Raw genomic sequence first — 22,861 nt, 5'->3', positions numbered from 1 at the left:
TAGATTGATCCCTAAGTAAAGAGAAAATCTAAGAAAACATATCCACAATTTGAAATTTTCCATAAAAAGTGATACATCATGATTAAGAATACATATTTTTCCGTTCAAGGAGTAGTAAGTACTAATGTAAATAAAAACTCTGCCAAAAACATATGTTAGAATCTGGATAGACAAACCACCGTACCTCCACTGTACGTGAAGCGGAATTAAGCAATCTTAATAGGCTCCCAGTGAGGTACAGATTCAACCAGCTGGAAAACAAGAGAGATTTAAAACGAAAACAATTTGTGTAAACAAGACCGGAACTCCGACTCTATAAAACGAAGGTAATATATTTCAAATAGTAATACCAGGAACTGCAATATAGAAAGTTCGTGATATTACCAAATATAATTGAAATATTAGAAAAGAATATCCCGATACAAATATATATATATATATAAACTAGAGAGCATAGTCAAGCTGTAATAGGGAATATGTATTGGAAAAATATACCCAGCTGGGGTTCGAGCTAGCAACCCTTCTGTCTCTAACCTGACACACTGTCTCTTTCTATATAGCAACAGCACAGATGCATTGAGATATCACCGTAGGTAAGAAAAGTACTACTGGGCGGAGCGAAATTTTTGTTATACACCATAAAAATGAAGCAATGATGGCGTGATCAAAGTGTCGCCAATTTAGCAAAATTTGACGAAATTAGAATTCGAAAGAACGAAGGACAACAACTTCTAAAATTTTCAAGATGAAAAAAAAACTATAGCCAAATTTAAAGAGATCGGTCAAAACCCGAAAGAAGAAATCTACGGACAAAATTTAAATGTTGAAATAAAATTCATGTAAACAAAGCAAATGTCTTAAGAGTCGAGAGTGATAATAACTCCTTAATACAAACTGCTCGGAACGCTATCAATATTTAACATATCATTCATCAGAATCTTAATTAAACAGAGGCTATTTTTAACCGCTGTCATTTCTTGAGATTATCATTGGGGTTAGGATTACCACCAAACCACAGGGTCTTGAAAACTCACTATCAGACCTCTCAACATTTTAAAGTCTTTTCTTGCATGTAATTTCTTATTAAATCCACAACGAGTGTCACAAAACGGCGATGTTATGATACTTGGATTTTTATGTGAAATCATGTTTTTCATTTGACTGAGCTTTCATTGTTTTCAAAAATTATAAATTCCTTACAAAAAATTACGATTTTATCTTTTGTACTATATATGATAACCCATGGTGTCCTGTTGGGACGGTTTCTTTTAGGGGTGGGGTGGGGGAGGGGATGAAGGGGGCTACTTTGGTTAAATGATTATTTTTTCGTTTTGAATTCATTCATTCTGTTATGTTAAATAACGGCTTCTCTTTGGATACCCTGTATGTCGCTACCTTGCTTCGTACATCGATCGATAATCTCGTCAGTTGTTATTCCGGCCGTGAACCTGGCGTGTCATGGCTTCTTCCGTATACGGCAAAATGCAGAGATAAAGTGATAAAGGTAAGTTTTGTGGGTTTCTTTCTCTTTCTTCTCGTATATACGGTGTGTAAAACCCCCGAACGATTGACTACCGATCGAATTTCAAATGTTACTACACTGTGTACCATGTATAATGTGTATACATTTTGTCTCTGTTTGGATATCATTGTCTAGGTATTGTTATATATTGCTGTGTGATACGTACCTTTTAAAACTTCTTGGATTTGAATGAAATATTTCAGGATACTATTGATTAATAAATATCTATATAATGATATTAAATTTTTGTGGTTTTGTGTGATAAACAATGATTTTCCTCTACGAAATCAAACACCGTTGTACGTTAACCTAAAACGAAAGTAGATTGAGAATCAATGTGTTCCCACGTAAAACTTTTCAATGTTGCTTTCTATGACTATTTTGGTAATGATGTGAAATAAGGAAATCATCTAAACGACACAATTTACCAATAAGAATAATAAAATTTCCGCGGGTTGTTCACAATAGTTCGGATATGGAAACCGAAAGTAAGAGAAATGCGATGAGGATTTCCACCTCAGTATAAGAAACATTTTATTTGAAATAGCATCACCAAACAGAAAATTTCATGATATTTTCCTTGGTGAATTCGGAAACAAAATTGTAGATGATGGTGATGGTGATGTTAAAACATGAACAAATTACACGGTGACTGATATCATTTCACGTGTGCACGATTATATGAAAATGGTTTATTCTGTACGCACAAATCAGGTATGAAGATTTGTTTACTATTAGGTACAGAGGAGATCTGTTTTCTATCAGGTATGGAGGGGATCTGTTCCTTATAAGGTACGGAGGAGATCTGTTTACTATTACGTACGGAGGGGATCTGTTTACTATAAGATACGGAGGGGATCTGTTCCTTATAAGGTATGGAGGAGATCTGTTTACTATTACGTACGGAGGGGATCTGTTCACTATAAGATACGGAGGGGATCTGTTTACTTTTACGAACGGAGGGGATCTGTTCACTATAAGCTACGGAGGGATCTGTTCACTATAAGAAACGGAGGGGATCTGTTTACTATTACGCACGGAGGGGATCTGTTCACTATAAGATACGGAGTGGATCTGTTTACTTTTACGAACGGAGGGGATCTGTTCACTATAAGTTACGGAGGGAATCTGTTCACTATAAGAAATGGAGGGGATCTGTTCACTGTAAGATATGGAGATGATCTGTTTTCTATCAGGTATGGAGGGGATATATTCACTATAAGGTACGGAGGGGATCTGTTTTCTATCAGGTATGGAGGGGATCTGTCCACTTTAAGGTACGGAGGAGATCTGTATACTATCAGGTATGGAAGGGAACTGTTCTCTATAAGGTACGGAGGGGATCTGTTCACTGTTTGGTATGGAACAGATCTGCTTTCTATCAGGTATAGAGGGGATCTGTTCACTATTAGGTACGGAGTGGATCTCTTCAATATCATGTACGGAACAGATTTGCTTACTATCAGGTACGGAACATATTTGTTTGCTATCAGGTACGGAGGGGGTCTGTTCACTATTGCGTACGGAGGAGATATCTTCACTATAAGGTACGGAAGAGATCTGTTTACCATAAAAATCATAGGGAATCTGTTTAATATTAAGTGCGGAGCAGTTTTGTTTTCTATCAGATACGGAGGTGATCAATTGATTATCAGGTACGGAGGAGATCTGTTTTTCTATCAGGTATGGAGGGGATCTGTTTACTATAAGGTACGGAGGATATCTGTTTACTATTACGTACAGAGGGGATCTGTTCACCATAAAATACGGAGGGGATCTATTCAGGTATGGAAGGGAACTGTTCTCTATAAGGTACGAATGAAATTTGTTTTCTATCAGATACGGAGGGATCTTTTCTCTATCATGTACGTAGGAGATCTGTTTTTCTATCAGGTACGGAGGGGATCTCTTCACTATTAGGTACGGAGGGGATCCGTTTATTATAAGGTAAGGAGAGGAACTGTTTACTAACAGATACGGAGAGGTCTTTTCTCTTTCAGATACAGAGGGGATCTCTTCTCTATCAGGTACGAAGGGGATAGGCGCCAAATGTCTTGATACGATGCAAATTGAATGTTATTATCTTTAAAATGATAGATAGAAATATGAAACAATCGGTTTAAGATGACAAATACAACTGTTTTGATTTCATAAACAACAATACAGTGTAGAAGAAGGATTTATGTTTGAGCAGGATGGACATTAGTATTGTGTACTAGTTATCTCATTAATATCGATATTGAATTCAATTATATAATTATATATATATATATATCAACTTTAAAAAACTGGAAAACACGATGAGCAGTAAAGCCTTTCTTCTTCAGATGTTTTACATTGTGTACATAGCTCATCGTGATTTCCATTTTTTTTAAAAAGTTTTTATATGTTTTCTGGACACGAAGAATTTACCATATTTTCACTATATATATATAAATATATAGAGAAATATATAGAAAGGTCTTAACTACCAAACAAAAAACTCAAAATTCAACTCTGTCCTAAGACATTCAAATCTTTGAAGCATAATATACCTCTTCATTGTCGAAACGTTGACTCTCAAAGAAAAAAAAAAGATCGATATTCTCACAAGAATGACCACAATTTTAAACTTGGTCTTTCAATGATGTAGTTGATTGAATGGTCATCGTGTTGCTTTCTATTTTCAGAACTTTGTCGTGTTTGTTGGGGATTCTAAGACACACATGGACATTAAAACGAAACAAAAATTGTAAGTGATCAAGTCTACTGAAAGAAAAATAGCAAAACAGTCGTCATGGCCTCGGCGATTCAAGCCGTTGTTCGGAGGAGGGGGCAGGATACGTGCATCCACCATACCGGAAAGATTATAGCGTTCCTTTGTGAAAATTGCAGCGAAGTGGCATGTATGAAATGTGTGGGTTCACGGCACAAGGGACACGACTTGACAGAGTTGAGTGACATTGCCGAGCAGCAAAAAATAGAAATGATCAAATTCATCAGCGAAGTTGAAAATAACAGGTTGCCAAATATGAAAGACAGCATTGAATCAGTTGAAAAACTAAAAGCGGATACCACGAATTATTTCAACAAGCTAGAGACAACAGTTCAAGATCAAGGGGACAAACTGAAGCAAGCCATCGATGTATTGATCGCAAAATCTTCGTCGTTATGTCGGAGGCTGAAAGAAGATAACATACAACTTCTGAACGACTACAAGAAATGCCTTTCAGATATTTACGAGGGTCTCGGCAAACAATTACACGAATGTAAAACACAACTTCAAGACGCATCCGTTCTGGAGCTTTTTGACACCGGACATGCATTTCGAAGCCTCGCTTTGAATTTACCCGACAAGCCAAGGTTACATACAGTAGTCTTTGAAGCACCTGCGCACTACCAACCTTATTTGGAAGAAGCATTTGGAACGTTGACCACCGATGACCAAGGTCAGCCAGATTCTACTCTGCAGCCAGGTGCACCGACGGAGGACCGATCGTCTTCAGGTACGGTAATGGCGAAAAGACAGGAAGTGAACTACAACCTCTCACACCAGACAAACATCCTTGGAAAATTCAATACTAAAGGAATTGGCAATAAGGTATGTGCCACCGAAAAAGAAGAAATTTGGATTTCATACTCGAACAGTCTCCAACTTTTGAGCAAGAAAGGTGAGATACGACGGGAAATAAAATTCAACGTGAGAATTACAGATGTCTGTATATCACCTCGAACCAAGAAGATTTGGATTTGCTCTGATACAGATTCCAGCATCATGGATTGCGCATTAGGAGTGCCAAATTTGCGATTCAATTGTAAGAGCAAACCCATTTGTCTGTGTGTAACCGCGGCCAATCACGTCTTGGTGGGAATGTCGCAAAAAGTGACCAAGTTCTCACAGAAAGGGGAACCGCTCCTCAGCACCAAGACTACAACTTCTGGAAAACCCATAGTTCGCTTACCACAGAAAATAGCAGAATGTCGACTGACACAGAACTTGGCTGTAGTTGAGAGACAGAGTTATGACGAGTATAACACAAAACAAGTTCTTGTTATGAACAAAGAGTTTGAAGAGTTGTTCCGATACAAAGGAGGCAGAGCAGAGGGCCAAAAAACAGCAGAAGCCATATTTGACCCCTGGGATGTAACCTTCGACAATGCCGGGAATCTTCTCATCGCCGACTGTAACAATCACAGAGTGCTCCTCGTTAGCTGTGAAGGAGAATTCCTGAGGACTGTGTTCACAGATGAGAGAAGTGCACAAGCTATCTGTATAGACAGAAGCCTCATCCTCTGGGCGGTGTTCGGTGATGAAGTGAAGCGTCTACAATACTACAGCGGCTGAGGACTGGTTCAGTGAACACGTTTTCCAACAATATACTAAAACTTTCAAGTGAATTGGTCCAATGTGTCGGTACGAGGTGTGTATACCAGACAACAAGGTTAAAGAAACTTATATGTGGTATCTTAAATATCTTAAACATGTACACTTTCTTCTGTTCGTGTAAACATAAAGTCTAAGGATCAATAAGAAATATCATCAACGGAGTATTTCCTCATCCTGTCCATATAGTTGACCCTAAACATTGCCTACCAATAGAGACGAGAATCTAAACAGTTTGAGGAAGTTCGTCTGAGATAACCGATTTCTGGTAATGCTGTTAATAATGTCTGCGAATAATCCAAACTCAGAGTCAATAAAATTAGGACAGAAATGAATAAAAGAAAGATTTACCCGGAGACTCCAGACAAAGTACAATGAGAATAAGACCAGGTGTTACGGAGGTGAGAGTGTCTCTGCTTCATCGATGACACCCGCCATGTCAATTGGCCAATCCAAGTAAGTAATGTCTCGTTCTCAAATGATAATAAGATATGTAACAACAGAACCAACGAAATAGAATATCTCGAAATGAGATCACTATGACGACTGTAAAACTTTACCCACATTTTTATCAACCTGAGACACTTGTCTACTAGTATGTAATGCCATGTATAAATACAAGGTAATATTTTGACCCCAGATTTCTCTATATGTACTCGAAATCTGGACGATGTACATTCCGGTATACAATCCTTCACATCTGACGACTGGAATGTATATTTCAAAAAGGAGTCCGAGGTATCCCGTATCAACACCTTCATGCGAAAATAATGTTATTTGCATTCATCACTATGGTGTGGCATTAGGTGTGTCCTCGTTCTTTGCTGTATTTAGTGGTTGCACACTGAAAGGGTTAGGCGGAGCGATTGATGTAATGAAACTTTTTTCGTACTTGTTTTTCAATCAAGGCTTATTCTGTTTTGTGTTATTGAACACATGTAGAGAAAAAAAGGGAGACATTTTGCACAAGACCCAGTGTTCCCCTGCGTACACGAAATTGTATATCTAATCGATTGGAGTCACTTGGTGAACTCGTTGATATATACTCTCGCTTGTAGCAAAATATGAAGTCTAAAAAAGCTTAATTTCTGTGTGAATGTTTGTATTTACACTACTTTTCAAAGTATTCAATCTATTACATTTCAATCAAAGAGGAAATTTGTCGGAAGAAGGTCACCCCGAAAATATATATATAAAAAGATATTTGCTATTTTACATCAAAAGGGGTAATCATAAAATGGATATTTCCTATCACACATGAAGCGGTTAAATAAAAGTGAATCAACATATTGATGTTTTTAAATATTTCATATAAATCATTTCCAGATCAAGCAGAAATTTATTAATAAATTTGGCATTTAAGGCCTTCTTGTCCCCACTTAAACTACTGGACAAGGTGCAAATTCGATACAAACAATGTACGGTATTTGACATTTCCTCGACCTTGTACTACGTACACATGTATGGATTTATGAGAGTTGTGTCCCTTTTTGCGGATGACGTGTTTCTGTATATCCTTTTACATTAATCAAAATGTTAGTAATTTGTGTAAGATTTTATTGTACGTGTCAAGAATGTATGTCATTTGTATGCTTATTTATAATATATACCACAATTGTTCTGAATGTCATCCTCGATACTCCAGGGGTTATGTTCACTGTCGTGGCAGACTGGCATGTTTCGATGTGCGATACGTTGTGGACAAGACGAAAAGACTAGTTTGATCATTTGATGTACTTCGAACGAATCTCGAGTTCGAATAACGGTATATTGTAACGGCTTCAAGGTTGGGTGTCGCTCCTTTGTAATCTTCAATAGGAGTATTTGGCCTGTGATTGGTCAGGGATTTTTCTCCTGGAATCAATCAGATTACTTCGCTCGAGTCTTCAATTTTGCCATGTTACCCCCTGAGGTATCGAAGATGCCTGCATGTGTGATTGAATACTTATGAAAATGAAGTGATAGTTTGTAATTGAGAGGATTAGGAATAGTATACAGAAGCCATCGGCTGGCGTTTTTCCATGTTATATGTATGTTATGGGTTACTCCATAACTATTTGGTTGTGAAGTTTTTATTGTCTCAGAGAACTATGCTTTGTGCTGTAAATAAACAGAAGTTGTAATTAAACATTATATTTCAAGTGTTTTTAATTGGTATTTCAGTTTGGGAGTAGCATATATCAAACAATACACAGATACGTTTGACCTGAATAGCCCACCATTTTGTCACAGCAAACACATCTCTGTATGTAATATATCCTAGCGTGTTGTTTCGTGACATTACTCTTTCTAGATTAGCTATGAAGTCAAAATATAACGTTGCACATTTCTCTTAAAGCTCCTCTCGACACGTTGCTGGGATACAGCGAGTAAGTCTGATAAATGGATTTAAACATCCCAGATAATTCCGAAATCTTACTTAATTATCTTTCGCTTACTCCCTGTTTAAAAAATATATATATAGTTTTTGATACCCATTAAAAATTTATATGAATTTTAGATTATAAAAATTATTTAAAAAATGATAACACCAGATTTAAAGAAAAGCCATACCAAAATCACCCCAAACCCCCATCTACACTTTCCTCCTTCAGCGACTGTGTTGTGGAAAAGTTTTCTTTGTCCGTCTAAAATCAACAGCAAAAACAAATATCAAACAACAGTTTCCGATTATCTAGGATATTTAGACCAGATATACAACACATGCTTAGAATTACACGCGCTGTCGTAACGAGGCTTCAGTATTTGAGGAGTTTTAATTCATCATGTTAAGAATTATTGCAATGGGCCTGTGTTACCTGCTTTGGTAAACGTACTTTCATTTACATTAAGTTGGATACATGAACTGTGGATTTTTGTAAAATTTATTTTAGAGTCATATGGAGAAATACAGAAAAATAATTTCTGAAATCAATGTCGTAACAACATTTCACTGCTCCTTTTTGCTCGTACATGTACAAGTGTTATTCTTTGAAAATGGCATGTACACTACATGTCAGAAGTGTAAGTAAATAATATATTGTTTTTAAAAAAAACACAATGACGATGTTACATTATAATGACCGTCAGAAACTCACCAGACGATGGTTTGTGGTAAAAAACACAGGATCGGTTGTATAATAAAATATATTGCCTTATCATATACATAAACTGTCCAAATTACCATGATAGTGACCTTATCATGGAACTTTAATTACTTCCTGTAGGTGTAATGTTGACGATATGGACAAAGATATGACCAGGGCGAGGACAAAGTGTCGTGTGAGGTCGCTCACTGGCTCAACACACACATGTTGGCGAACCTTCGGAGAACTACTTTTGTCTCTGTCCCGAGCCAAGATGCAGCTTATATTTTAAGAGACTGACCACGTATCCTATTTATCCTGCAACATTGACTGAACATCATACTATCGAAACAGTTTTGTTGTTTAATCTGTGTTAACCTGACGTGGACGTTACGCTGAATTTTGTCTGATAGCGGACGCCAAAATAATTGCTCTGCGCGGAGATATAGTCCAAGCTTCAAAGAATATATCAGCGAATTTATGAATTTTAACAAACTACTGGTTCATTACAAAATGTAAAAGCGCTTATTTATACAACTATCTATATTTCTAAACATAATATTCAGGTAAATTCAGAAAGTGATTCTGCCGAATCTAAAATCTATAAATAGACTATATAGAGGTCACCATCATCTGTGGCTATAAATAGACTAAATAGAGGCCACCATCATCTCTGACCATCCTCCTTGGAATAGCTACAGTGTATCTCTCAATTAGAATTCAAAACTTGCCAGCTTGAATGACGAACACACATCATCAATCCCATCAAAAAGGCACTCGTTGTGAAATCTGTCCTCACTTCCTGTATTTCAGTTAATAGTAATGGATTTACATCGATCAGGAAGTAGTAAATTTCTTCCAATAAAACATAAGTACTCCCGGTTATTGTTCTTTTAATGGCATGTCCACACAGCCTAAATGTGCTAATAAAACACACTTAATTTCCTAACAGTCTAAAGTGGTCTTACATTTCCATACTATTGACGTCCATGAACCATGGAATGCTGACAGACATATTTTATGTGGAGACAATTACTGTCCATTTGATGAGCCCTCCACGTAGCTGTAGTCCTGCCAAGCGCGAATGTCGAGATCTGGAAGTGAGTGACATGGCACCTGGCGTCTGGGTTTGTCCCTAAAATCAATCAGCAAAACTTACAAGTACTTTTAATAGTGGAGATACCTAATAAATCTTATGACGCAATTGACTTTATCACAATAAAATTTTTTTAAACTTTCGTTTTACGGATTATTTACACTGATAAATAATTACCACCTCTTCTTGCGCTATCAAATAATGACGTCATTAATTATGTTATGTGACGATCAACCAATAGAAAATCTTGTTCCAATCAAGATCAAAACTATAACAAAAAGCCAAAGTTCGGCAATTTTCAATTGGTTGGTTGGTTACAGAATTTTTCATCTCATTGACTCGTCCTAGCTATGGGCGTTGTCTCGCCAACGAGTGTTAGTCTTCTGGCGACGTGTATATCTATGTAAGCTTATTAAATTAACAGAATCAAAATGTAGTCTGGCACCAGTTATACCGGGTCTTTACTTAGCTTCGACACCAATCACTTACTTGATGTTTGGGAGTAGGAACACATTCTTCTGTAATGGTGTGATATTAAAATTCTCACACAGAATTTTTGATAGCCGCATTTGCTTTATCGACCTCAACTGTCCTGTTAATGAAAACAATTTTCAAAAATGAAAAGTAAATGATTTTAACATAAATTTGGGTCGAGTTGATGTGGTGAGATCGCTTACTATTTGGGTGTTGATGTTAACTTTGTTATCGAATATTGACAGATTACAATGGTTATATCACTAAATTAACGAATATTTTCGAACATTAACGAATATCCCCGAACATTAACGGATTTACTCGAACTTTAACATTAACGGATTTACCAAATAACCCAGACCAAAATAATTCAAATGACATACTTATAATGTACGCACATCGAAATTACCATTTTTTCCTTTTTAAGATATTGCAGGAAATTTTCATTTCTTTTCTCTTCTTTACTCATTTGGTTCGTCAATTTGCTAACGTGGACATGACTTACTCTCCGTGAAGCCGGTGATGGGATGTGCCCTCTCGTACCAGAATCTGTCCCCGACTTTAAGTTCCCGGAACTGGTAGCCTATGATGCAGGCGAAGGTTGGACCTACACTAGCCCCTTTCAGATGACGTTCCGATATGGCACCAGTTAACACATCTATATCGTCCGGATCACTGTAAATGATATAGTTCTAGCCAATTACAGAAGAAACAAGATTTATTTATGAAACACTATGTCCCCGGCTGCAACAAAATTCTGAAGTGGGACATTGAGCATGTACTGTGTAAGGCATGTGCTAATTGCATGCACACTTTGTGAAGCACGTGTCTTCATTGTGGTAATGAATTATTTTACTCTGAAATGTAGGTCAAAGGTCACGGATAAGGTCACATGGTGAAGACTTTGGTATCAGCGAAAGGTATTGTCACAAAGAACACACATACCAAATATGATGCAATAGTTATAGCTAATTGTACAATTTTTCAAATATAGGTCAAAGGTCACAGTCAAGGTAAAAAAAAAAAGGCACCACCGGAAACATCTTGTCACGAGGAATAGACATGCAAAATATGAATGTCCTACCTCCTGCAGTGCAATAAGTACGGGCAAGGTTAAAGTTGACAGCAGAAAAACAGACAGCACAAAGACAATATGCTCCCAGTCATTCGATCCAGGGGCATAGAAATAGACAATTTAGTCAACAGTACATAGTCATCAGATTTAAACTAATCAGCAGCTGCGTCACAAGGAGGATGGTAAAGTTTACTCTGATTAACATAACTACTTCAAAACTTCAAGCCCGCGACTATCAGGACAAACAAAAGTAATCAGTTTATATTGGTTACCATTTTGCAAATAATTTGCCCATTCATAAAGCATGGAAACGTTCATCCGAAACAAAAACCTATTTTGTCGATACTACTTTACACATACCGGATGGCATCAATTTGGGAAACTCGCAAAAGTATTCGGAAAAAAATATCGTCTTCACGATATTACATATAAAATCATTTTGCATTACATTACTTTCTTTGATGTTTTGATGTTTTTTTAATGTGAAAACAATAGGTTTCCCTAATATAAAGAAGAAGAAGGATTTGCTCTATCGGTCGGGACTCGCTCCTTACGCCCTCAGGGTGTCGAGACCTACGGTATATATAAAATTGATTCCCCTTTACCTAATCATGCTTCAGACCGAATTGGAATATAATTCAGGCATTCCTACAGAAGAAGGATTTCAAAAAAGATTTTTTTTCTTTTTTCCACATTGACTCTCCCGCCCCATGGGGACTGAATCCTAACACAAAATACTCTTCTTCCAGGAATGATCCACACCAAAGTTGGACAAAATCAAATTATACCTGAAGAAAGTTTTTAAAGAACCTCTTCTGGGTCCCGCACCTCTGGCACCTTGGATTCGGGAACCATCAATTATACAAACTTAATTTTCCTTTCCAAAGAATGCTTCAGACCAGATTTGGTCAGTCGTGCATGACTGGTAGCGATATAGTGAGAGGTTGACGGGCGACAGACGACGGAAACAGCGCCATGGTATAAGCTCAACGGTCCTTTGGACCATGTGAGATAAAGTAAAATAAATTTTCCTTCTTGATTTTAACACATGTATTGGGATTGGTGGATTTTTTCTTAAAACATTTCTGATTCTTTTGAATTTCACATTTTTCTCCGAATCATAATATCGCGCTTAATAGAAATGTCATTGAATGAACTCTGCAGGATAGCATCAACAATGTTTAAAACCTGAACTAGTTATCATAAGTTCGTCATCTTAGACAAAATATTTCTTTCCTAGTCCTGTACCGGTAAGTCCGCTGCAGAAGTCTGGCTGATGCCTGATCATGGTGAACAAGTCCGTCTGGCCCAAGCCCGAAATGACGAGCCCGGCCCAGGCCACACCATCTCCGCCAAGAATTGTACGGCGCTACGCCATGGTCACGTCCTCTCTGGATGTTGATAGCCGCCAGGTCAAGACTGACATTGTTCTGTAGGAATAACTGGTCCCGAACTCCACGGACAAAAGCTCTGCAAACAGTATACACGACACATGTTACCCAAAGAACGGAAACACACAAAGTCTATTTAGGCATTGCTCTGTAGATCTGGATTAGGATGCGCTGGATTCAAAGTTATACAAAAGATACACTAGAGAATAGCATATTTGAATGAGAAAATAAAAAAAAATACACATTAGAGCCAAATAACAATAAATTGAACTGCATCATACAATTGTTTCGTTTTTCTACGACTTGTCAGTGGTGCCAAGAGCCCAGAATTTAACGTCTGGCGACCGAGGAATATCCAGCGATTGAAAGAAAAGACAAAAAAGAAAAAGAAACGTGCATTAGCTCAAAATTTCAATAAATTTCATAGTTTTTATATAATTTTGAGAACAACGCCAATGAAAAAAATCGTAACACATGATTTCAAAAGATGCAGGTTGAAGAAAAGTACGCGGAAGTTTTAGGGTCGCCAGAGTGATCTCATTGAGTATGTTCTATTTCTTTGCGCTCTATGAAGCTGGACGTGTGTTTGGTGTTTGTTCTCATTTGAGAGCGTGACATTACTTACTTGGAATTACCAAGATTTACATGGCGGGTGCCGTCGATGAAGCAGAAGACGCTTACACTACCAGAACACCTGGTCTTATTCTTCTTGTACTCTTCCAAAGGTCTGCGTGTAATTTTTTTCTTTTGTTCACATTTTGCACAACTTTTACTGAATTTGTGTTTGGAGAATGGTTATGTTAACAAGGTGGTATTTTCTTGTTTTTTTCTTGTTTTTTTTTTCTTGTTTTGTTTTCTTGTTGGTTTTTTGTTTGATTGTTTGTTTTGTTTGTTTTGTTTTTTGTTTTTTTTTTCTATTGGGTCTTTATCATAAATGCTAACTACCTGTTTGTTTCCGGTTGAGGGTCTTTAATTAGCCATCTCAGCACGTCCTCCACTCCCTGCCCGCTGTTAAATTGTGCAAAGTAGGGCCTATGGTATGTAGACTCGATCCGGAAGTCATGACGGTAAGTTTCTTTAGGTCCAAGAAAAGTTTGAATGGAAGGAATCTGTGAATGACCAAATCTAAACGCTGCCACGGCAAAGACATTGGCTATTCCGGCATTTGTCGACATATTGTACACGCTTGTTTCGAAGAATTCTGTCTTTGGTAGAATGTCGTAATACTCCATGATTCCCTTACCGAGTATCAGAGGCAGATATTCGTTATATGTTATGTGTTGCAACAAGGCTGACATAATCTTACGTGTTTCCTGATAAATCCGCTCGTCGCTCCAGAACCGGTTGAGAACTCCAAGCATGGCGGCTATTCGGTTGTGTTCTCTCATAAACAAAGTATGAATGGCTCCTAACGAAGGCACAACATTCGGACGATCATCACCTGTAATACAATGATTGGCAGAGGAAATCGGTCTACACTTCGTACACAATCATCATCGTGACAACTTAAATCAACCATCATCTCTCCAGACCAGTAGATATCAACTTGTGAACTCATCCATTTATCAAAGAAAATCACATTGGTTAATGGAGTTGATAAAACGTGTGAAAAATTTGCAAATGTGGCAAAGATACTCTTACGTGCAGAAAAATAAATATCTGATATAACTGAAAAGATCCTATTTTATTCCTAATTGTAGTCACTAAGTATTAAGAATGATGTTATACCTGCAGTCATACACACGTCAGCTTCAGTCCTCTTTATACAATTGTCTTTGCCGCTAGGTGGCAGCAGTCGGTTATCGCCTTCCTTTAGCAATCCTAATTGATTAAACATAACAGAAATAAGTCAAAATAAAACAACAATGATGACATCGGCGAAAACAGGATGAGAGGAGACATCGCACAAGTAGAAGGATATGAATCCTGCAAACCGGAAGAAACATTTGATCGGACTGGGAAGCAAAACAAGACGAGATATTTGATCCGGCATGGAAGCAACACAAGACGAGACATTTGATCCGACATGGAAGCAAACAGAACGAGATATTTGATCCGACATGGAAGCAAACAGAACGAGACATTTGATCCGGCAGGGAAGCAAACAAGACGAGACATTTGATCCGACATGGAAGCAAACAGAACGAGACATTTGATCCGACATGGAAGCAAACAGAACGAGACATTTGATCCGGCAGGGAAGCAAACAGAACGAGACATTTGATCCGACATGGAAGCAAACAGAACGAGACATTTGATCCGACATGGAAGCAAACAGAACGAGACATTTGATCCGGCAGGACACCAATACCCAGTTTTTCTTTTCTGTACACTAAATTGGCGGGTATTTACAAAGTTTTTGATATAACGAAGTCAAACAAATCTTTAAATTGCTTTCCGTCCACACAAATAAAGCTAGAATACCTTACAACTCAATACATGCTCTCGCTGTTTTGGTAAAAACAATTTTTTCTATGAATTTGTCTGATCATGCATACCTCTGGTCTTGGCTCTCAAGTAGTCCTCTTCCTCCCATGAAGAGCCATACACTGCCGAGGCGTCTATGTATGAAGTCACTTTATTCATTTGTTCTCGTACACCTGCAAAATCAAACTATGACATGTTGACGTTGTCTACAGGTTACCACTGCCATGGTCCTGTCTATTTTTACAGTTTTAGCATTTGCATTCAGATCGACGTCTTCGAGGCTGACAAAGCTTGGCTGCGGTAATATGGCTGTATAAAGAACGCAATTAAAATGTCACTTTTTGGCGGGAGAAGCTCTTTAGTAGTTATCAACAATAATTCTATGATTTGCATCTTACCATAGTTACACACGTCCTGTATTCACATACCTATAACACAATTCGGTCCTACTGCTGGTGCGGACCTTACCATATTCATACACGTCCCTTCAAAATGGTCGTCATTAGGTGGGATCTGCACTGGGAAACATCCTTCACTGAAAAATTATGTTTAAAGTTGTATATGTTCGAGTACCGCACGGGTACAGTGTATACCTAGGTGTGTAGCTACGTGTGACGTCAAACACAGCGCTATATGCCTTTGTATATGTCCCGTTTCATAAATGTCTGTGGGCATGTCTTTTATGTTGTTGACTCGACTGGACACTGGACAGTTGACCAATCGGCAATGACTTCACTGCACGAACATTTCACTTAGAATTCCCGCCACCGGTTATAACCGTATAAAAGCCCCTGGGTCCCGGATAGCATACCGCTGCCAGTTCCGCGTTTCCGTATCTTTTTTTATAGTACGTTTGTCAGTGTGATTGTGTGTTTTCGTCTTTTTACAGGTTTGTTCCCGGTTTGATCCCTTAATTAACATATATGTGTACCACCAGACCTTGTGGTTGGGTAAGAGTTCCTTTTGAACCCCCCACCCAAAGTGGCTACCAATGGGTTATTATACCTGGTAAATAAGTGTCTGAAAGGGTTGATTTTAAGACCATGCCCCAATTTTTCTTGGTACCCCTTAAAATAAACCCTTTTAGATACTTATTATAGCCTACTGGTGGTCATTTTGGGGTGTGTGTGGGAGGGGGTTCAAAGGAACTCATTCCTGTGGTTGTTTATTAACCCACCCCAGGCTACAAAGTTTATAGTAATAAAATACGTGTTTGTTTGTTAAATGTTCAGATTTCATATATAACAGCTTTCCTTTTTTCATGAAAATCATGCACTGCGTTTTGATATTTTTTTTTCATAACTTTTGGATGTAGACTTACAATGATGAATCCGCCCCACAGCACTCGTATGATGATCCATTGTCTTCTGAAATTAAAACATTTGAGTGACTATGAAGGCGATCATAAACAAGGTATATCATATATGGAATTGGATTTTTTTTATTATAAGCCGCTGGTTGTTTAAGTACACCTCTATTGTCTTTAGTACAAATATCAATAGCTTATACATTGATTCCGTGAATCGTTAAGCGTTACATTATACAACAGTGGATAGCAGTAGTAAACATAGTGTCGTATAACAATAATAGGAAAATTCCAAGGACATCCTAAGTATTCTAGATTGTCACAGCAACTGCTGTCTTGGCTAGAACTGTCTTTATACATTTTCGTCCTCGAAATTTCTGGGTGATGTAGCAGTGGCATAGCAATGTTTTTCTTAATAGTGTATGCTTTCGAGAGAAAAAAATATAAAAATGTATTGATTATGAACTGCTGGACGCTAAACATGTTTGAGGACACTTACAAGAGAGTCATTCCTGTCATACTCCTCCATGACAGTTCAGTGTACTGCATGTGTACATGTAACTTTAACGGTGCTTTCAGATACTTTTCAGTTGGTCAGTTAGAATGATTTTAGCCTGTTGGTAGTCATTTGATGAAAGTTTATAATACAAAAACAATAATTACGAAATCTTAATCAATCAAATGGCGGCATGTGAAAACCTCGCAGGACACTCAGTCCTAGTGGTAGCTCAGTGTAGTGCTAGTTGTGCACGATCCGCGGTAACTTCAAAATGCAAAAACCGCAATAACAATGGTGTAAAGTGTGTAATATAAATGATATATAGGCGCTAAATATGTCCCAGGACACACCCAGCACACTCCAATGACACACCCAGCACTCTCCCATGACACACCCAGCACACTCCCATGACACACCCAGCACACTCCCAGGACACACACAGCACACTCCCATGAAACACCCAGCACACACCTAGCACACTCCCATGACACACCCACCAAACTCCCGAGACACACCCAGCACACTTCCGTGACACATTCAGCACACTCCCGTGACACATCCAGCACACTCCCATGACACTCGCCGGAAACTCATTAGTTACACCGCAGGAGGCGTTCGCCAGTGGGATTTTTAGGTGCGAAAGCCCCTGCAGCTGTCGGTTTTTAGCTAATTAGAAATATCTATTCTATTTACACCAGCAGTGTCCAACTTTGTCGTCAAAGGCGAACAACGAACACTGTCATCCTTCAGTTCGTTTTCTGAAATGAAGTTGACACCATAATAAGGAGGTTCGTACTTGGATTTGCCTTGAGATGTGTCACTAGACATAGTATCAAAAAGGGAGGTCTTCCTAAATGGTCTTGTCACCCCAAGCAGATCCACATATCCGGTTAACGTTTAAAAAATCGGTAATTTTGGTAGTGTAACGGGTACGAACGACTTTTAAAGGGCTAAATATTCAAAATTTGTACTACATAGGGAAAAGAAAATGATAGTTAGATGTTATATAATACACGTACATGTATATGCATATTTATTGAGTTTTTGATGTATGTGTATACATACATGTATATATACATATTTATTGAGCAAAGCAACACGATTTTAGAAGTAAGAACAAAAGTACGAGTAGATATCTCAATAGAATTTGAGTTTATGCTAAGAACACAAGCATACATTATTGTTACGCCACTATCTAGGTATCTTACTGACCACCCTTGGCTCGCAGAGATATAGTTTGCTAAATGGTCACTAATAGCGATTCACTCTTGGATACTTAAATTTGAACTCTGTTGTAGTTGGCACTTACTTTTGAGGACAGGCGTACCGACAATATCGTGGTCGAGGAACTGTCCCCACTGCATGACCATCGCCGACAGGGAGCAGTCCTGGCGACCAAACCCTCGGGGGCTGTGGACGATGTTACTGACCAGTCGAGCGCTGGGGAGGGGCAGTCCATCCTTCCCCACACGGCGGGGAGAACTTATACCTTTCAATATAAAACGTACACATGTTTTCCACTGCCAGTTATAAAAAAATACTAGAAACTTATCCCCATGGAATCATTCGATCAGGTTTTTAACCTCCTTGAAATTACTTTAGGGATGGGGACAGGGGTTCCAAATAAAGTCCATCTGTCGATTTACTATAAAGTAAAAGCCAAATTGCAGTACAAATGACAATTACTAATGTATATCAATAGTATCAGATTAAATTGAATTAAAAACTGTCAATTATAGACCCGAAATCATCAGCATTGTTTGTGTCTACGTTTTATGAAATCGGTGATGAATATCTTACCGTCCTGGTACATGGGTCGTAAGTAGCGTTTTTGCTGCCTTCCTGCCATTCCCCACGTAGGACGTAACAAATTGTTGCATGAGGCGTCTATGGTGCGGAAACGACTTAGATGGTTGCACGTAAGGTTTGCACTCAGATCCTGACAGTCCTCGCCGAATTGAGTTCTCAATGCCTCCTGCCAATTAGGTTTATCGAGCAACTCGTATACTGTACTTCCGGTACTAAACAAAAAAGCCGAGAAAACATTACCGTCGATCGTTTTGTATCAAAAACATTCCTGTAAATTGTCCGTTATATGAGATATCGGGATAGAAGTTTTATATTATTCATATAAAGAACATTACTTAGGACTTAAGATATCTGTTTCAAGTCTAGATATTAAGAATAGCCAATTGTTTACAGTCATTTGTAGCGAACAATGTCCGTTTTGTAGATATATACATATACATATGTACATATATATATATATGTATTCCAACATCGTACAGAATGTCGCATGTTTTACCAAGACGAAATTTCCTGTGTCCACGATTAAATGTGTGGACATGTGACACGTATAAAATGTGTGGACATGTGACACGTATAAAATGTGTGGACATGTGACACGTATAAAATGTGTGGACATGTGACACGTATAAAATGTGTGGACATGTGACACGTATAAAATGTGTGGACAGGTGACACGTATAAAATGTGTGGACATGTGACACGTATAAAATGTGTGGACATGTGACACGTATAAAATGACGTATAAAATGTGTGGACAGACACGTATAAAATGTGTGGACAGATAACACGTATAAAATGTGTGGACATGTGACACGTATAAAATGTGTGGACAGGTGACACGTATAAAATGTGTGGACATGTGACACGTATAAAATGTGTGGACGGGTGACACGTATAAAATGTGTGGACAGGTGACACGTATAAAATGTGTGGACAGGTGACACGTATAAAATGTGTGGACAGATAACACGTATAAAATGTGTGGACAGGTGACACGTATAAAATGTGTGGACGGGTGACACGTATAAAATGTGTGGACGGGTGACACGTATAAAATGTGTGGACATGTGACACGTATAAAATGTGTGGACGGGTGACACGTATAAAATGTGTGGACATGTGACACGTATAAAATGTGTGGAAGGGTGACACGTATAAAATGTGTGGACATGTGACACGTATAAAATGTGTGGACAGGTGACACGTATAAAATGTGTGGACATGTGACACGTATAAAATGTGTGGACGGGTGACACGTATAAAATGTGTGGACATGTGACACGTATAAAATGTGTGGACAGGTGACACGTATAAAATGTGTGGACAGGTGACACGTATAAAATGTGTGGACATGTGACACGTATAAAATGTGTGGACAGATAACACGTATAAAATGTGTGGACAGGTGTGGACATGTGACACGTATAAAATGTGTGGACAGGTGACACGTATAAAATGTGTGGACGGGTGACACGTATAAAATGTGTGGACGGGTGAAACGTATAAAATGTGTGGACAGGTGACACGTATAAAATGTGTGGACATGTGACACGTATAAAATGTGTGGACGGGTGACATGTATAAAATGTGTGGACGGGTGACACGTATAAAATGTGTGGACATGTGACACGTATAAAATGTGTGGACATGTGACACGTATAAAATGTGTGGACAGGTGACACGTATAAAATGTGTGGACATGTGACACGTATAAAATGTGTGGACAGGTGACACGTATAAAATGTGTGGACAGGTGACACGTATAAAATGTGTGGACATGTGACACGTATAAAATGTGTGGACAGGTGACACGTATAAAATGTGTGGACAGGTGACATGTATAAAATGTGTGGACAGGTGACACGTATAAAATGTGTGGACAGGTGACACGTAGAAAATGTGTGGACAGGTGACACGTATAAAAAATGTGGACATTTATCGACGTATTTCACAGTAGATAATATCTATTTTGTCCAAAGTAGGCGGATTTATCATTCCACACGTGGATTAACCTCAAAGCACGCTTTGGATTCAAATTTATTGAAACTTTCAAACGACTCCTTATGAATTAAAAGAGGGACTGGAGGAAAATGATTCCCCAACCTTTGTGTGATCACGTGGTGTGATAGACAAAGTACGAACCCAAGGCTTTCATAAATATTTCATAATCTTATCCCTTGGATTGAGATTTTTCTCTCAAGGTGAAAGAACTATTATTCCATACTGCTTGAATACAATTCAATTGCATAAGTATAGTCTGTTTCATATTGTACCTGGTACATATCCGCTTGATGGCTCCCAGTGATAGATCAGCTAGGCGGGTCTGTTCTCGGACCATCCTCTCACGGCTTGGTAACACGAATTGCTCGTGGAAATTAGGACGGATGGATGATGATCGCAAGACTAAAATAATTCATATATAAAAATTATTGTTTATCTATGATAAGGGACAATGTAGACTTTGATTTTAGAAATTATGATCGTCGTTTTACATAAAATTTATTTTTCAGTTTAAACTTTAAAAGGAAGTTTTTATGCGAATAGCGAGTGAGGTGTGTTTAGTGCATTGGTGAAAGGCGAGTCTTCGCCTTAAGATTTAAAATCTCTTTAAATATATATATATGAATTCATCACATTTTCACTATATGTACATATATATATATATGCCGGTATACTTTATAAAGAATTCGAGAACTACGAAATCTTGAATGTAATAGTTATTTGTCTTTGTACAAATATAACCAAGAGGGTTTCGAGAAAGCGGAGTATATTTATGAGTCGTGTAAGTATGAGTAATTCCGAGCGGCACACTTGGTATCTGGTGATTGGCAGATCATTATTAACGTAAATTTATGATGACGTTTTGTGACGTTCGATATACCTTGGATATTTACCTGGTACCTGTACTGGTAGTCTTGACATTTCCTGTTTATGTGTGTGGTAGATGGTTCGGACTTTTTGACGTATCTGTCCCGGGTCACTAGAGAGCATGAATAAAGAGTGAGCCGTGACGTCAGCCACCAGTAGGACGACAGAAATACACAACACGCAATAGTCCATTTTGTCTGACGTAGTTTTATACAGTATCTGCAACGGAAACCGGTACACATTATTCTGAACTCCATAAATATGACAAGGTCACGTGGTTCAGAGAAGCTGTCATTGTCTCACTTTAACAGATAAAGTCTCCGATGATGAACACTCAGGGAAACAGGATGTGAGAAATACCTTTGCTATGACGATAATTGCTATGATGACCTTGGCCTTCATATTGCAGATCATATATGTCATATCGACGTTAAAAAAGTACTTTTAGCAATGACTCTATGTCATGAAGTACCTCGCATTGGAGAGAATATCTTAAATATATTTTTCTGTGATGCCATCGATTGTGTATATGTATCCTCGTTAGTGTTGTGTACTTGTTTCCTCGTTAGTGTTGTGTACTTGTTTCCTCGTTTGTGTTGTGTACTTGTTTCCTTGTAAGTGTTGTGTACTTGTTTCCTCGTTTGTGTTGTGTACTTGTTTCCTCGTTAGTGTTGTATACTTGTTTCCTCGTTTGTGTTGTGTACTTGTTTCCTCGTTTGTGTTGTGTACTTGTTTCCTTGTAAGTGTTGTATACTTGTTTCCTCGTTAGTGTTGTGTACTTGTTTCCTTGTAAGTGTTGTGTACTTGTTTCCTCGTTAGTGTTGTGTACTTGTTTCCTTGTAAATGTTGTGTACTTGTTGCCTCGTTAATGCTGTATACTTGTTTCCTCGTTAGTGTTGTGTACTTGTTTCCTTGTAAATGTTGTGTACTTGTTTCCTCGTTTGTGTTGTATACTTGTTTCCTCGT

General features: G+C 38.1%; 2 protein-coding genes across 2 annotated transcripts; one reads left to right on the top strand and one right to left on the bottom strand.

Moving 5' to 3' along the window:
• The first annotated feature begins 4,298 nt into the window (after positions 1-4,298).
• On the top strand, positions 4,299-5,846 carry LOC132558096 (uncharacterized). The gene has a single exon (XM_060222621.1). It carries the CDS (start codon positions 4,299-4,301, stop codon positions 5,844-5,846), a length of 1,548 nt encoding a protein of 515 aa, XP_060078604.1.
• A 4,136-nt stretch (positions 5,847-9,982) lies between these two features.
• LOC132558095 (myeloperoxidase-like) lies at positions 9,983-22,087 on the bottom strand. The gene is made up of 13 exons (XM_060222619.1): positions 21,922-22,087; positions 21,301-21,430; positions 19,019-19,239; positions 18,528-18,707; positions 16,735-16,780; positions 15,842-15,948; positions 15,485-15,586; positions 14,715-14,807; positions 13,932-14,427; positions 12,844-13,065; positions 11,026-11,195; positions 10,536-10,638; positions 9,983-10,085 (listed from the first exon to the last, which is right to left on the bottom strand). Exons 1-13 carry the CDS (start codon positions 22,085-22,087, stop codon positions 9,983-9,985), a joined length of 2,139 nt encoding a protein of 712 aa, XP_060078602.1.
• Between the last annotated feature and the right edge of the window lie 774 nt (positions 22,088-22,861).

This window comes from Ylistrum balloti, unplaced genomic scaffold (genome assembly GCF_031769215.1).
Source record: "Ylistrum balloti isolate Yb309-2 unplaced genomic scaffold, AGI_CSIRO_Ybal_v1 Utg370754, whole genome shotgun sequence".
NCBI classification, from domain to species: domain Eukaryota; kingdom Metazoa; phylum Mollusca; class Bivalvia; order Pectinida; family Pectinidae; genus Ylistrum; species Ylistrum balloti.
Note: the sequence above shows the minus strand (reverse complement) of the source record. Positions and strands in the feature narration are given on the sequence as shown.

Excerpts from the sequence above, each read along its gene's own strand:
- LOC132558096 (XM_060222621.1), top strand. The coding sequence starts at position 4,299 with ATGGCCTCGGCGATTCAAGCCGTTGTTCGGAGGAGGGGGCAGGATACG.
- LOC132558095 (XM_060222619.1), bottom strand. The coding sequence starts at position 22,087 with ATGGACTATTGCGTGTTGTGTATTTCTGTCGTCCTACTGGTGGCTGAC. Across the intron at positions 21,431-21,921 it reads ACTACCAGTACAGGTACCAG|TCTTGCGATCATCATCCATC; the intron begins GTAAATATCCAA and ends GAATTATTTTAG. Across the intron at positions 15,949-16,734 it reads TGTGGGGCGGATTCATCATT|TGAAGGATGTTTCCCAGTGC; the intron begins GTAAGTCTACAT and ends ATAATTTTTCAG.